The following is a 17,500-nucleotide window of genomic DNA, read 5'->3' as shown; positions in this document are numbered from 1 at the left end:
TGGACAGTCTGTTACTGAAACACAGAAAGACAAGATTATATACTTCTTCTTTAAATAAATCTACACACATCGAAAAACTGCTCCAGTAACGAGTCATAAAAATAAGTGGATTAAAGACATAACAAATAAATTCCTCCTTACAGTGAACTTTCGTGACTGACGGAATAAATAGAAAAGGGCTGATTTCCGGAGTGGTTTCACTTCTGGATGCTGTAAATGTCTGTGTGAGCATTTTAGAATTAAAAAAATAAATTATCTCAAGGACAAAGCATCAATCAAAGAAGCACTGAGAGCAGCAAGACACAACCATGGCTGTGTTCCAATACTGCATTTAGCATCCATTTCCCCTCAGCAGAGTCTACATCATCATCATTACAGGCACGCATACAAAGAGAAAACCCATGCAATAACGCTAGCTAGCATGCTAACATGGACTACTATATAGCACACAGAAATACTGTATATGTTCAAAAGTTTGTGGACGTCTGACCAGCACACTTCTATGTGTTTCTTGAACATCTCATTCCAGATTTCCTCCTTCCCTCTTCTCTTAGGGAAGGATCTCCACTAGATGATTTGTGATCATTCAGCTATAAGAGCATTAGTGAGATCAGACACTGAGGAGACTCCATTTCCAGTTTCATCGATTCAGTCGAGTTCTTTCAATCCAACCTGAACCTCCACACCACGTCTTCATGGAGCTCTGGTGCTTTGTGCACAGGTGCATCGTCGTGCTGGAACACGGTTTAGTTCCAGTGAAGTGAAATTGTAATGCTACAGCATACAGAGATAAACATAATGTTGGAGGAGCAACATATGCATATGATGGTCAGGACTTTTGACCATATACAGCGATCAGGCATAACATTATGACCACCTGCCTAACATTGTGTTGGTCCCCGTTTTTTGGCCGGTCCTGCATTGTGTATTCAGACCCCTTTCTATCAGAACCAGCATTAACTTCTTTAGCAATTTGAGCAACAGTAGCTCGTCTGTTGGATCGGATCACACGGGCCAGCGTTCACTACACACATCCATCAATGAGTCTTGACCGCCCATGACCCTGTCACCAGTTCACCACTGTTCCTTCCTTGGACCACTTTTGATAGATACTGACCACTGCAGACCGGGAACACCCCACAAGAGCTGCAGTTTGGGAGATGCTCTGATCCAGTCGTCTAGACATATAAAGACGAATAGGTTTGTGTGTATATAGATATATTACCACAATGCCCTGTTTCCTGAACAATTAGGTCTTCTGCAATGTGATGAATGAGACAATATCTGTGTATGAGTAACTGCTTTTGTGGAGTTGCTGAGTACGTTCTGTCTGGAAAGTTTATTCGTGAAACATCCTTGAGTCAGTGTTTCAGTACTAGACATTTACAAACTAGTGCAACATATTACCATGAAGCAAATATTCAGAAAGTGTTGTCATGTCCTTAAACAGTGCTGGACTGTGGGATTCTTTTCTGAAAGCTGAAAGAATCAGTGTGGAGATTAAAAACAGGTATGTTAAAGCTGTTCTTTAGATAAACAGACTCAAGTAACTTTGTGTGTGTGTGTGTGTGTGTGTGTGTGTGTGTGATGAGTTTGTACAGAGAACTATTTTTTCTGACAGTTTGACACAGACAGCGAGGAGGAGGTAGCAGTGCTGCAGAGTGATGGATATTTGACAGAAAAACAAAAGATGTCCAAACAAAACAAAATGAAATTGACAAGTTAATTAATCATCATCCAGGTTCTTATTCAACCTGGAGGCAACAAGTGAGAGGATTTATATTCTCTCCACACAAAGTCTCTCTCTCTCTCTCTCTCTCTCTCTCTCTAGATAGATAGATAGATAGATAGATAGATAGATAGATAGATAGATAGATAGATAGATAGATAGATAGATAGATAGATAGATAGATAGATAGAAATAGATAGATAGATAGACAGACAGACATACAAGTAGACAGACAGATAGACAGACATACATATAGATAGATAGATAGATAGATAGATAGATAGATAGATAGATAGATAGATAGATAGATAGATAGATAGATAGATAGATAGATAGATAGATAGATAGATAGACAGACATACAAGTAGACAGACAGATAGATAGACAGACATACATATAGATAGATAGATAGATAGATAGATAGATAGATAGATAGATAGATAGATAGATAGATAGATAGATAGATAGATAGACTGTGATAAACGTTTAAAGTGGCGTATTTCTTTTCCGTTATCCGTCACTTTTCATGTCATGTTGCATAAAAATGTTCACAAAGACTCCATCCTCTTCTATTAATATCAAAACGGCGTAATTGAAAGCATCAGCATCTCAGTATCGACCGACCGACCCGTCCCGCACTCGCAGATAAGAAAAGATTCAGAAAGCTGATCCTCTCCTACCTCGAGTTCCTCAACCTTCTATCGTGACCCTATATATAGTTTCCATCCCGAGTCGATCAGTCAGCAGACAACGGTGTAAATATAGCCGCTCCTGTAACGTCTCCACCTCAGAGACAGGAGAGAGACACCAGAATCCTGCTCGTACTCCAGAAGCCCTGTGTTCGTATTCAGCAGCTGGATATTTCATTACACCTTGTGTATAACAGACGGAGCGAGTGCTAATCGACTAAAATAACACAGTGTGTGTGTCATGTAATGCAAATAAAAGTGAACCTGATAGACATGTGTGAATGATAGTGCTACATCACCAGGATTATATAAAAACTGAGAGGAAATATACACTCCACTTTATTAGGAACACCAGTTATCCTATCAGCTAGTCATTTAGTAGCAGCACAATGCACAGAGCTTCAGTTAAAGTTCATGTCAAACATCAGAATGAAGAAAAGGCCTAACTATTAGAGAGATCAGACTGGTTTGAACTTCCAGTAAGGATATAATAACTCAAATACTCGTTATTTACAAGCGTCCAGGAAAACAACTGGACAGTGTGAGCGAGTCTGTGCTCATGATAACCTCAGATTCTTCATCTTGGCTGAAAGAAATGTAGTCGTCTCCACCTCAAGCTTTCACGTGACCTATTAATTCCTCAGGAGCTCTTGGTTGCACAATTCAATTTTTCCTCACCACTGTCACCTCAGGCTTCTCAATTGGGATAAATATTAGACATAAATAGTAACTATCATTTTTTATTCTATGTTTCTATACTTCTGTAAAGCTGCTTTGAGACAAAGTCCATTGTTAAAAGCGCTTTACAAGTAAATTGAATCGAATGGATGTTTTGAGAGGCTTTTCTGCTCACCACAGATGTAAAGAGTGATTATTTAAGAGTGTTATTATATCCTTCCTGGCAGCTCAAGCTAGGCTGTGATCTCTCTCATCAACATGGTTTAGCCTGCAGGTCCTCCCCTTACAGGATGATTTTTTGGAACTCTAGAGACTGCTATGGGTAGATCAACTCTAGTATGGGATTAGTTTCTAAAATACTCAACAATCATGGCACCATATCATGTCAACAATCAAGTCTCAGAGATCTTGATACACAGGGATACAGTCATGGGACGGGTTAATGAATGAATGAATGTTTATCCAAATCGACTTATATTTGAGACGTAATACAGCTGAGCAAAAGCTCAGCAAGACCCCCTTATCAGCACCTTCCATTGTCTTCGATCAATCCTAAAACAACATGCGTTCACGCAAAGGAAAAACAAACCCACAAAAGGCATGGCTCAAGTGGTTACGGCTCTGGGTTAAGGATCAGGGTTCAAGCCCCAGCACTGCCAAGCTGCCACCGTTGGGCAATTGAGCACAGCCCTTAACCCTCTCTGCTCCAGGGGTGCTGTATCACAGCTGCCCCTGCTCTCTGACCCCAACTTTCTTAACTGCTAAGAAATTAATTCCACTGTGCTGTAATGTATGTGTGGCTTCTTATTCTTGAAAATGACGTAGCATAAAACCTGGAACGCAATGCTACGCCAAAGCTATAAGCTACAGAGATTGTTCAGATACAAACAAACATCTGGAACATCTGTCTTACATGGTTTTGCTGTTCTCTTTTTATTTTTATTTTATTTTATTTTCACCTATTGCAAATTCTGCTCATTCTCAGGTTTCCAAGTGTAGTAGATGTTTCATAATATCTTCCTTCCTTCCTTCCTAAATACGATCAGCCATGGCATGTCAGGATTTTCTTTTTTACTCATCACTGGAGGTATTAAGGTTAACGTCCGTAAAAAGTCGTGCGTATCCACATTAATGCTTTTTAAACTGATTTTTCAGTAATCTTTTAAAGCTTAGCATTATTTCAGTCACAGAAGATGAGCAGATTTATGCTGAATCATTGGCTTTGTTACTCTCACTGTCTTAAATAATTAAAGACTCTCGACATGTTTGGAAGGACGTCTTCCCGGAAACCTCCATTTAGCTGCTGATCTCTGAGCCATGTTCCCAGAGTGGTGCTTCGCTGTCCTTCTGGTGAAAATGGTGTACTTCTAAAAACCACACCAGCCCCTGTCTGGTAGATGCTGTACAATTCCAGGAGCTTTTCATACTCATTTACATGATTTCTACACTAAGCCACTTTTAAAGTGGAAAGAATTCTCATCTCGAAATGATTTAAGCTTAAAAAAAAAGACATTTTTATGTATCCATGGAAACGCATCAGCATGGCAAGATCTACAGTCTTCACTCTCATTGGTAGTCGCTGCACCGAGTCGCTCCATATTTTACATAAAGTGAAACATTTCTGTCATGCTGCTGTAAATAAACGATCGTAGCATTAGATACATTATATATGGAATGATGCAGCTCACTAGCTATTTTTCTGTAACCTAGCTTAACTTCACCGTATTCTCCAATGACCATAACAGTGACCTCTCCATCTGCCCTCACGCTGTACAGGTCTGTCTCCTGTTTACTCTAGGGGAGGAGTTTCATTGTCTGGTAAATTTTAGAACACAGCTGGAACATATGGTCACTTCATCCAAATGATGTGATGGCAGGTGACTTCAGTGTATGGTAAAAGTGTAGAACAGTGAAGGTCAGCAAATGTAGTTTGTGGTCAGAGAGTTTGTGGTCAAAACACAAGTCCCAAGCACTCTACACACTCTCGCAAATCAGAAACGCTACTGTAACCATGGAAACATAGCTGAAACATCGTCACTCTTTCTTTTTTTCCTCCCAGATCAATGACTGTGTGGCTTCCTAGTAGCAAAATTGATCATCTATTAGCATGGAACAACAAAACCAGAACAATACCACATACAACACAGTATTCAACTACTGAATGAAATATAGATTTCTGCCTGATTTTTAAAAATATCATGATGAACGATTTAATCCTTCAGAACCAAAGGCCTCCAACAGAGAGAGTTTCCAACATTTCAGGATTTTAAGGACAGTAGTGGTAATAATACAGCATCATCAGAATAAACGATTCGCCAATAATTACTTCGCATGGATAACATTTTCGTTATTTATTCTGTTTGAAATCTGATGTATGGCTTCTAAAAGAGCTTATGGCATGTTAATATAGTAAGATTTATCTCTAGAGTGACCACAACCGACATTGTTACTTCCTGAACCTCACTGTTCTACACTTTTGCCATACATTGAAGTCACCTGCCATCACATGACTTGGAGAAAGTGACCAGCTGTGTTATAAACTTTACCAGACAGTGTAACTCCTCCCCTAGAGAACAAGAGACGGATGGAGAGGTCACTGTTCCGGTCATCAGGGATTGTGCTGGAGTAAAGCTAGGTTACAAAAAAATAGTTAGTGAGCTGCATCATTCGATATATAATGTATCTAATGCTACGATCATGTACAGTGACATGAGATCGTTTATTTACGATGAGAATTGCTGAGTTTCAGGGACATGACAGACAGCAAGCATTGGAGACTAGATGTGGGCGTGTCCAGCAGCATGGCAGAAATGTCTGACTTTATGTAAATATGGAGTGACTCGGTGCAGTGACTACCAATGAGAGTGAAGACAGTAGATCTCACACTGCTTCTCCTTCAACTCCTATGATATGATGCAAATAATCACTGCTGAATTTGATACACAAACGCCAAATCTCCCTCCAGAACGTTTCAAGAAAACTGATTTGTTGTCGAGTAGAACTCTAGATGCTCCGCCCACTCATAAACCTAACCACTTTGGCAACCAGTCTTTTAAAGCTTAGCATTATTTCAGTCACAGAAGATGAGCAGATTTATGCTGAATCATTGGCTTTGTTACTCTCACTGTCTTAAATAATTAAAGACTCTCGACATGTTTGGAAGGACGTCTTCCCGGAAACCTCCATTTAGCTGCTGATCTCTGAGCCATGTTCCCAGAGTGGTGCTTCGCTGTCCTTCTGGTGAAAATGGTGTACTTCTAAAAACCACACCAGCCCCTGTCTGGTAGATGCTGTACAATTCCAGGAGCTTTTCATACTCATTTACATGATTTCTACACTAAGCCACTTTTAAAGTGGAAAGAATTCTCATCTCGAAATTCCCAGAAACCTCTGCTCTCTGAGCCATGTTTTAACTGCTTTATGCTAATACTACAGCAATTGATCTCGCTCACTGTACATCATTTAAGCTAGTCATTACAGATGTGCTTAGTAACAAGCAACACAAGGAAATTTTGCTCAGAAGTGTAATATTTTATTTCTCAAACACCATGCAGCCTGTCATGACAAAGCATAAAATGAAGACTCTTTTTTTTCCCCATGGTTCAAAACTCACTGATACTGGAGACTCCTTCCATACATTTTAAGTACAGAAAACGTTGCCATATCAACAATTACTTGCTTTAATATGTTTAATAATTTGATTATTATTTCAAAGCTCCTTTGCATTACAGACGCTTGTGAATTGTTCATAACCATAGAAACGGTAGCTGTGATTCAGATTACAGGCACCACTGTTGTAGAAAATAGAGTCACAAAAGCTTCGAACCAATCAGATTTAAGAAATTCACAATAAGAACAATTGAATATGCTGTTGAATACGTTGTGGATATAGTAGTGTTGAATAATTAAATATATTTGGAATATTTAGTTTTAATCTCATTGGTTTTTGACTCCTGGTTCAGTCACACGGTCATTTAAAGCATGGTGGATTGAATCCAATCTGGCAACCCTGTGTTTTAAGAATTCGTTCCAGCACACGCGCGCGCACACACACACACAACCTGGTCTCCTACTGACCGCAATGTTGCAGTAAATTCATGCAGGGTTACGGACACAGCTCGGTTTAAAGCACAGGGGTCCTCACACAGGGTGCAGCATCATGCATCACACCCAGCTCACTGTCTAACGCATCGTTTGCGGTGTTCTATATGCACGTGACGGTTGTCTTTTAATAAGAATGTCTGCAAATGACCCATGATGATGATGATGGTGGTGGTGATGATGGGGGAGAAAAAAAAAAACGCCCAGTCTGGCAGCAGTGGCGGCGGCGCGGGCGCGGGCGCGAGCACGAGCTCGAGCGCAAGCCGTGTCCATGGTGCTGAAACATGCTGCACACATTTCTGCATGTGATCGTTTTCTTAAGAAGCAAAACAAAAGCAAACAAAAATCTAGTAACAGTAATGTCTGAATGGCTGTGGGGGGGGGATATAATAATGCACGTGTCGTTGCTAAGCTGTCGCGTCACTTTTTATTTATTAATCTGTAAGCAAATCACAGGATATTGCAAAGTAGATGTAACGCACGAGCGATGATTCGGCACACCATGTCAAACGTCATGACATGCCATGCTTGTATGGATCTTTGGAATAAAATGAAACAGTGAGAAAGAGGGGGAGAGAGAGAGAGAGATTGAACGGATTAGGTGATGATTCAGACTAAGAAAGGACGTTGCTGGTGAAAGAGTGCGGGATGATGCGTTGCTGGTCGGGCGTGCGCGCGCGCTTTCCTTACCGTCTCTCTCGCATAGCTGTAGTGACTCCAGGCTCAGGTTCTTGGCCACCGTGCCCTCGCGCGGGCTCAGCGGGCCCGGCACCGCCATGACGATCCGCTCAGATCTGCGTCCGGATTGCAATGCTGCCTTAGGGGCGCGTGAGTGTGTGCGGGGGCTGGTACGGGGTTTTCTGCCGATATAGGGAGTGACCGAGAGGGAGAAATTCTCTCTCTCTCTCTCTCTCTCTCTCTCTCTCGCTCTACGTCACCACCTTTAACACACATAAAATCAACCAATGCGCAGGTCAGTTGCACGTGATCACCCCTTGGACACACGCACATACATACACTAATACACTTCTATTATTATTTCAAACACACAGCCACGCTACATTCAAGCGTGCTGAACACGTGTGTGCATTGTCTCTATTTCATACACACCTATAAGTGCACTACTACGACGCTTAATTATTTATTTACCTATTTATTTATTTATTTTTGCGATGCATTGTGGGATTTTCTGGATATTCGTACAGACTACAAATTAGCTAAATTATACAAGCAAGGGAATGCACAGTCAGGAATAAAGGCACCCTTTCCTTGCACCTGGGGTCGAACCATCAGGGGTAAACCTTGCATGTGGAAATGTGCACGTGGTGTATCTTTGATTAGTTTTCACTTCATTAAAGCTTTAATGGTGCAGCAGAGGTCTTCAAGGTCTTCACAGTACTTTCATTTCTTTTTATAATGAGGCACACTAAAAGCACCACCTCAGCAACCTAATGAGGTTTAATCAGATTGATACAAACCAGCTAACCTATTACTGTAGCTATACACTATATAGCCAAAAGTATGTGCACCCCAGATCATCACACCACAAACTTGAAAGCACACAATTGTATAGAATGTCTTTGTATGCTGTAGAGTTACGATTTTCCCTTCACTGGAGCTAAGAGGTTCGAACCCTGTCCCAGCATGACAGTGCACATGGTGCGGAGGTTCAGGTTGGAGTGGAAGAACTGGAGTGTCCTGCACAGAGCCTTGACTCTGACTCAACCCCACTGAACACCTCTGGGGTTGAACTGGAACTGGAGCCTCATCACCTGTCTGATCTCAGTGATGCTCTTGTAGTTTAAATGAACACAAATCCCCACAGCCACACTCCAACATCTAGTGGAAAACCTTCCAGAAACCTTCCAGATGTGGAGCTTATTATAACAGTAGGAGGGGGAATACATCTGGAACTGGATGCCTTTATAAGAAAGACTTACATTGATCTCATTTATACAACTGAGCAGTTAAGTGTTCGGGGATTTGTTCAAGCCCACAGAAATGGCAGCTTGGTGGTCCTGGGATTTGACCTCACAACCTTCTACTCAGTTGCTTAATCACTGTTCCTTAAGCACATATGGGTGTGATGGCCAGGTGTCCAGAAACTTATGGATACACAGTGTAGCTTTTACTGTCATTGTTATTTTCCACTTTAAACCTTATTAAAATGCCTCTTTTAGAGAGACTCCTCCTACAGCATCTCACAAATACACACACACACTTCACCCTCCTCCCTGCACTACTGCTGATGTCATAGCCACTGGCACTCGTGTCCTTATTTGGTGTGGGAGCGGTGCACCACATCACTACTCAGCACTGCTTCCTGCTGAAACCGGAACAGTGTAGAAACACTGAAAACCTGATGTGTACACACACACACACACACACACACACACACACAGGGATTATTTTATCAGGGATTTATTTTATGTTACTAAAATGAATTAAATATTATTACGCGAAAAGTATGCAGCATACAGAATTAAAGGTGATAAATAGCTCATTTAATAATTTAAATCTAACAATATATTTAATATCCCAATTATAATCTAAATTAAATAAAGTATAAATATTGAATATAATTAAATATTACAAACAAAATATAGAAATGATCCCATTTAACTATAAATGATATATTTAGCAAATATTAATACAAATACAAATTAAATTAGATAATAAATGTGTAATAAAAAATGGAAGGATTTATAAAAGATAATTTAATAAATAAAATATATTACATTATTATTTTGCTGTTATATATAACAGTTAGGAAAAGGAATATTTGATTATATTTTATTATTGTTCCATTATAAGAAATTTTTTTTTTAATTTAATATATTTTTATTATTATTTTTTTTTATTTTTCTTCTTGTCCTCTGTTCTAAGAATATTGCTCTCTCTCTCTCTCATATTAAATTCTTTCATTTAATTAATGCCAATGTTCCTAAAGGTGATAAATTAATAAACATTCAGACATTCGTTCAGAAAACTTTGCTTGCATATGTTTATTTTTATTCTCATAACCAAACCACAATAGACCATCATTTGAACATTATTATTATTATTTATTATTATTATTATTATCAATAATTATCCGTGGACACAGGAGGTGATCAGTCGACAGCACAGGCCACAGAGAAGAGCATCACAGCTGCATGTTTCTGTATGTTGTGCTGGATCTGCAGCTAGAAACAGAACCCGTGTCCCGTCCCTTTATTAACCGAATCAGAGTCATGACTTTGGGGGATTCTTGCAAGTAGTGAAAAATTCTCCTGTAGGAATCTTTGGCACCGTCTCTGAACCAAACAACAACAACAACAACAACAAAAACATCTATTATAACACTTTGGAAGGATTATTGCTTTAACACTTTAGGAATACTGCAGAATTCCTTCCTTCTGTTCTCCATAATTCCGGAGAACAGAACAGAACTGCTTCATATATTTTTTATATATATATATATATATATATATATATATATATATATATATATATATATATATATATATATATATATATATATATATATATATATATATATATATATATATAAACACACTGGAACCCAAACTCCACCCAAGCTAGCATGATTCCTCCAATCACAGCTGTTCTTGTAAAGCACTTGCTGTAAGTGATCAGTGCTTCGTGCTTCCTCTGGGACAAAGTCACATCACCTCAATATCTAATATCAACCCCCATAACAACATGAGCTTAAAGAACAACAAGCTAATGAGCTGCTTAGCAAAACTTCAGGGTACCTCATGTGCAACATCTGTAAAGTTTTTTTTTACCAGATGTGTGAAAAAAGAAAACCTGTGGATACAATCAGAAGTGTCATGAGAAGAAGCTAGCATATATATGCTTTCGAAGTGGCTTCGGGATGCATTTACGGATGAGGTCAAAGCAAAACATCTCTCACAGGGAGGAGGAGGAGGAGGAGGAAGAGGAAGAGGGGAAAAAAGAGCATATAGGTTATAATCCCAAGGCTATACGGCTTCAACATCTTTTGTAAAAAATGAAACGTACAACACACAGAGGTCAACTTATAAAAAATAGTGAAATATTCCAAGTAAAAAAATTTTAAAAAAGAAAAAAAAGAAAAAAAAAAAGATAATAATAACACATTAAAATAATACATTAAAAGTGGAAAAAGAAAAAAAATCTAAATAAAACAATGGATGACCAGCCATAAAAAAATAATCATGAGGGGAAAAAAAATAGAAGCAAAAAAAACCAAAAGCCTCCTTTTAATTTACTGCAAATACATTTCACCAGCATTTATACTCCATTACTAAATACCACTTTATTCACGGCTGCATTTAGAAATTCTAATATATTTTTATATGTGCAGTCTGTTTGAACTGAAGTCTAAATTCATTAAAAAAAAAAAAAAAACATGGTTTGGAAAAGAAAAGAAAAAAAAAAGTGCCCCAGGTCTACGAAGAATTTTTTTAAGAAAAAGAAATAATGAATTATATTTAAAAAAAAAAATAAAAATAAGAATAAAAAATTTAAAGCAGCCAGGACATGTTTGGCTTCTTATATCCACTTCATTTTTGTTTACACCAGCGCTATGAGGCTAAGGTCTATAAATCTTTACGATCGCCCGATCAACTCACTACACAAATTTATGAAAATTAAATAATAATAATAATAAAAATGATGGGGTTTAGGACACTGTGGGACTTCTCGGTAATCTTTAATAATCAAAAATAAATTTATATCACGGGAAGGCGGCCATCTCGGAGAAACAAGGCGACCAAAACAAGGCGACCATCAAAGACACGGATTCAGGAGTTCAAATGGATTTCGGTTCCTGTAACGAAAGCCCTGAGAGAATTCTTCAAGATTTTTGCTAGCCAAATACTGAAACTTTTCTTAAAATCAGCGGAATAACATGGAACGGAGAAAAACAAACAATTATTAATTTAATCTTGGACGTCTCTCCGTGGATTGCTTTTTATTTTCCTGGAAAATCTGGAGGCGTATGGGGACAAAAAAAAAAAGAAAAACAGAAGTTATCCACAAATGAACTCATGACTAAAACAAGAGACAAAAAATGTAAATGAATACTTCTCAGAGAAAATATAATATATATATATATATATAAAATGAAAATGTTTACAGTAAACAAAAAAATTAAATACACACTGGAGCCTTGTAGTGCAGCCTTATAGCAATGAATAACACCCATATGAGCAAAACAACAAGGCCTCAAGCATGAATTGTGACCTTTTGATCTTGGAACACTGACGACTGGTAAGTGCACACACACACACACACACACACACACACACACACACAGGTAAAAGCTATCTTAAAGTGCATAATACTGATACTTCAATGTGCCAGGGCATCTTTATAATAATAATAATCTAGTACCGTTTCAGTTAATAACACTGCATCAGTTTACACCTTTTACACACTCTGAACAACAAAGTAGCAGCCACTCCTCCACTTCTCCACTCATCCCCAACCTGCCTCTGAGGATAGTCACGTCTTTAATTTTTTGGCACTTCTTTTGTCTAACCGATAAACCTTATGGCTTTCCATAACCGTACTGACCCTTACGGCTTTCCACAATGTCCAGCCTGATTGAACAGAATGAAATAAATGATTTGCTCTACATGATCAGAATCTCCACCATTAGTGAGAGGGAGGTGTGTCGTCCATGTAGAGGTACCGTTAACTAGTACCGCAGAGGTATTAGACGATTTTATTGCTTCGGGTTTGTTTTCATGTGGGTGTTTGTTTTTTGTCACCAGCGCCCGCTCACGCTGGCCACGTCTGCATGGAAGTGTCGCGCCAGACGGCTGTTCACTCCTCCCTCCAGGAACGCCGTGCGGATGGTCGAAGGATCGAAAAGCTCCCGCCGGCTCTTATTCAGCTCTGTCCGCAAAGAGAAGAGACCGCGTGCGTCAGACCGCGAGATCTCTCTCAGCTTCACTGTAATACTGTACACAACGTTTCCACAAGGGTTCCAGAACCTTCTGAAGAAGCTCCGAAACTCCAGTGAAAACATTCTTTACTGCTTATTGTGAAGATCAAAGTCCTGACTGAATGTGGCGCACACCACCAGGCCTTTGATCTTCACAAGATTCCACAAGGGGGTTCCGAAACTACTGATTCCAAGGGTTCTGGAATCTTTTAAAGAGGTTCCGAAGAAGTTCCGGAACCTCTGCGGAAAAACTGTGTACTGTTTAGAGCAAAGCTCAAAGGATTCCAGCAGGCCTTTGATCTTCACCCTAAACAGTGTCACCACCAGGGATCTAGAAATTCCTCGGAAACAACTCGAATGCCTTGAATCTTCACTGTACAACAAATTTCCTCAAAGGTTCCACAAGGGTTCTTTGGAAGTTTTTGAAAGAATTCCATTAATCATTTGACCTTCACTGTGCAAAAGGGTTCCAGAACCTTTACAGGAAGTTTGGAACCCATGTGGAAATACAGTTTTTCTGCTTAAACAGAATGTGTTTAATACGACATGCCTTTGATGTTTACTGTAAATATATTTTCACAAGGGTTCTAGTACCATTTTGAAGAACCAAAAGAACCCTTGAAGAACTACTGTGGACTTCTCTCAGGTGAAAATCCAAAGGCCTGCTGAAATGTGGTTAATTCCATGGGGTCTTTGATCTTTACCGTAAACATATTTTGACGAGGGTTCTAGAACCTTTTGAGAACATTCCGGAACCCTTGAAGAACCACTGTCTATTTCTTTCGGTGAAGATCCAAAAGCCTGATAGAATGCATTTCATTCCATGGGGCCTTTGATATTCAAAGCAAACAAGGATTCCAGAATCTCTTGAGGAGAGGAATTTCCGGAACTCTCCTGATTCAAAACTATTCAGTTCCTGGTCTAGAACAAACAAATGTTGCAAAAATGGTAGATATTCAGTGGAGACTTTCAGAAATCAGTGCTGCCCATTACTGCACCCTCCACCCGGTAGTTCCTAATCTTATTAAAGACCCAATGTTAACTAGAACCTTCTAGTCTACTTTAGCTAAAAAGGTTCCTAGAACTAATGACCAGGAACTTAACTAGGGCCAGATTAACATTATACACAGAATTCTCACCTGAGATCGCCAGCAGCATTTTCCTACGTGCTCCAAACGTCGTGATTCCCAGCTCCTTCAGGTCCGGATCAGTCAGTGTGACAAACGTCTGCAGATCAATCTAACACACACACACACACACAGGCACACACACACACACAGGTACACACACAGGGAGACACACACACAGGGACACACACACAGGGAGACACACACAGGGAGACACACACAGGGAGACACACACACACCCAAGGACACACCTTCAATGAGTCGTTAAAACACAATTAAAATGCTCATGAATGGCACAAGAGAACAGCATTGTGCTCTTTGGTGGGCGGGACATTGTCTCCTTGTCAATCACTGGCACTATCCAATAATGTGCCTCTGTGCATTCATGTATCCAGAAGAGAGCAGACCAAGCTTTTCTCTGAGAATGTTACACAGCCATGTGATGCAGCAGGAGCAGGAGTTTGAATAGATAGGGGAAATCTGGCTGGTGGTTGGGAAGCAGCCAAGAATAAATTACAAAGGAAAAAAATCCCAACATTATCAAAATAAACACACACACACACACACACACACACACACACACACACCTCTTGCTGCTGGAAGACGTCAGTGTATTTGCCCAGTCCCAGAGTGCTGAAGAGCTCAGGCAGGTCAGTACCTTTAAGAGAGGAGCTCAGAGACGACGTCTTACTGCTACCCATGAACGAGATACACTCCATATAATTACTGCTGCTCAGGTACTGGTCCATAGCTAAGACACACACACGCACACACACACACACACACATTAATAAATGCCGAGATCTATATAGTTCCTGCTAATGATGCACTAAATATGTCCAAATATTTTATCATGGCAATGGCATATCCTGTATTGTGATTAAAAAATTTAAATTAAATAAAAAATATTATTTTTAAATATATTTATTTGAATTTAATAATAATTTTCAATCTGTTCTAAAGATGTACAAAAACCCACAGAAGATAATAATAATAATAATAATAATAATGTTAATAATAATAATAATAATTGCTAGTAAAAATATAAATTTGTAAATATTTATACTAAATATGTATTATATTTTAAAGATATATGGAAATATACAGAACATAACAAGAACAAAAACAACAATAATAATAATAATAATAACAACAATAACAAAAATAATAATTTTACTACAATTAAAAAAATATACATTTTAAATATTTATTTATTAAATATAATCTATATTGTTCCTGCTAATGATGTACTAATCTAAATAATATGTCCAACAACTTTACCATTATGATCACCTCATCAATGAACATAGCATAACTTACTAAACTAGCATATCCTGTATTCTGTGTGTGTGTGTATTAACACACACACACACACACAGCGATCACTCACCGGTTCTGCTCTTGCTCCTCTCAGGAGCGCTGATGGTGGAGGGGAATGTGTGTTGCGCTGCTGCACTACCGTTAATCACACAGCTACCGTTTCTCGTGCACCAGCCTTCACCATCGCCATCGTTACTCCGAGACTCCCTGTTTGCTGAGAGAGGATTGCCCTGACACTGGAGACACACACACACACACACACACTCAAGTAAAAGAAGGATATATGTATACAGTGAACCGTTTGAGAAGAAACATACATTTGAAAGAAAAATATGTCACTGTAGCCTGTGTGTGTGTGTGTGTGTGTGTGTGTGAATACCGTAGTATTAACTGAGGGTTTGTAGGCTGTATGGCTGGCTCTGCGGAGCTGCTTGATGCTCTCTGCAGGCATGGACTTGGAGAAGCCGAGTCCGCTCCATGTGTTGGTCGGAGTCCGAACCTCGGTCACAACCGGCTTCTTCAGCATGGCTGAAGAAGACACACACACACACACACGCACAAAGAGAGAGACAGAGAGAGAGAGAGAGAGAGACAGAGAGCGAGAGAGAGGCAGAGAAAGAGAGCGAGAGAGAAATCAACTAAATAAATCAAATTCACTATAGCACATAGCAAAAGACACCACTAATTGTGTATGTGTGTGTGTGTGTGTGTTCTCGACTGACCTTTAGTGGCGAGTAGCTTCTTCTGTTCATAGTCATAGGCCTAAAAGACACACACACACACACACACACACACATAAAATAACACAACTGCATCTGTAAGTCAGACATGCTCATTAAAAGTGTTACTTGTGTGTTGGCAGTGTGTGTATTATCTGTGTGAAGGTACTGAACAATAAAAATGAATACTGTGTGTGTGTGTGTGTGTGTGTGTGTGCGTGCGTATGTGTGTGTGTGTGTGTACTTGTATATGAGGGACCAGTCTGTTCCTCTCTGCTGCTCTCTCGCTGCCCGGTGCTCTCTTATCAGCTACAGTGTCAGGCTCAGCATCTGACAACAGACACTCTGATCTACACACACACACACACACACACACACACACATTCTAGCACTGCATTCTGTAACAGCACTAACAACTCATCATTAATAAGATAACTCATCATTAATAAGAGAAGATAATCCTTTATTCAAAATTTGCATAATTACATCGGCAAAGGGAAAGCAGCTAAAGAAAAAGATAAAGAAAATGTTATATTAAGGCAAGGTGACATGAAATGAAATAGATATTATAGAGAGACAAACAAAGACATAATACATAACAAAAGATAACCAGCTATGTATATAAAAAATACACAAGTATATAAATATACAATAATAAAAAATAATATTTTTTATTTTTAATCAAAATTAAATAAACATATCAATTTATAATATTTATATTAAATATTTATTTAAATTTAATAATAATTTTATATCTGTTCTAAAGATATAAAAATATTCAAAAATATACAGAAGATAATATTATTATTATTATTATTATTATTATTATTATTATTAAGAAGAAGAAGAAGATATACATTTTTAAGTATTTATATTAAATATTTATAGTAAATATTTATTTTAATTTCATAGTAATTATATACAAAAAGATATACAAAAATATACAGATTACAATGATAATAATGATAATAATAATAATAATAAGTTATTTTAAAAATAAAAAATATTAATTTAAAATATTTATTAAATATTTATTTTATTTCACTTTAATAATTATTTATCTGTTTTAAATATATGCAAAAATATACAGAAAATAAAATAATAATAATAATAATAATAGTTTTTATTTTAAAAATAAAAATATTAATTTTAAATATTTATATTAAATATTTATTTTAATTTAATAATAATTTTCAATC

General features: G+C 38.2%; 2 protein-coding genes across 3 annotated transcripts in view; both read right to left on the bottom strand.

The window, feature by feature from the left end:
- Window positions 1-8,109, bottom strand: part of phyhipla (phytanoyl-CoA 2-hydroxylase interacting protein-like a) — a 29,009-nt gene extending 20,900 nt beyond the window's left edge. The window contains exon 1 of the mRNA XM_058399968.1: window positions 7,888-8,109. Within this exon, the coding sequence (XP_058255951.1) occupies window positions 7,888-7,975 (88 nt within the window). The 5' untranslated portion in view covers window positions 7,976-8,109. The remainder of the gene's footprint in view (window positions 1-7,887) is intronic.
- A 2,624-nt stretch (window positions 8,110-10,733) lies between these two features.
- bicc1a (BicC family RNA binding protein 1a) overlaps window positions 10,734-17,500 on the bottom strand; it is a 92,846-nt gene continuing 86,079 nt past the window's right edge. For both annotated transcript variants that reach the window (XM_058399568.1, XM_058399569.1), the window contains exons 15-21: window positions 16,546-16,651; window positions 16,305-16,344; window positions 15,962-16,110; window positions 15,653-15,818; window positions 14,850-15,013; window positions 14,275-14,374; window positions 10,734-13,086 (exon numbers count right to left, since the gene is read on the bottom strand). In XM_058399568.1, the coding sequence (XP_058255551.1) occupies window positions 12,956-13,086; window positions 14,275-14,374; window positions 14,850-15,013; window positions 15,653-15,818; window positions 15,962-16,110; window positions 16,305-16,344; window positions 16,546-16,651 (856 nt within the window). In that variant the 3' untranslated portion in view covers window positions 10,734-12,955. The remainder of the gene's footprint in view (window positions 13,087-14,274; window positions 14,375-14,849; window positions 15,014-15,652; window positions 15,819-15,961; window positions 16,111-16,304; window positions 16,345-16,545; window positions 16,652-17,500) is intronic.

Source organism: Hemibagrus wyckioides, linkage group LG09 (genome assembly GCF_019097595.1).
Source record: "Hemibagrus wyckioides isolate EC202008001 linkage group LG09, SWU_Hwy_1.0, whole genome shotgun sequence".
NCBI lineage: Eukaryota > Metazoa > Chordata > Actinopteri > Siluriformes > Bagridae > Hemibagrus > Hemibagrus wyckioides.
This window is presented reverse-complemented; position numbering and strand designations above follow the sequence as displayed.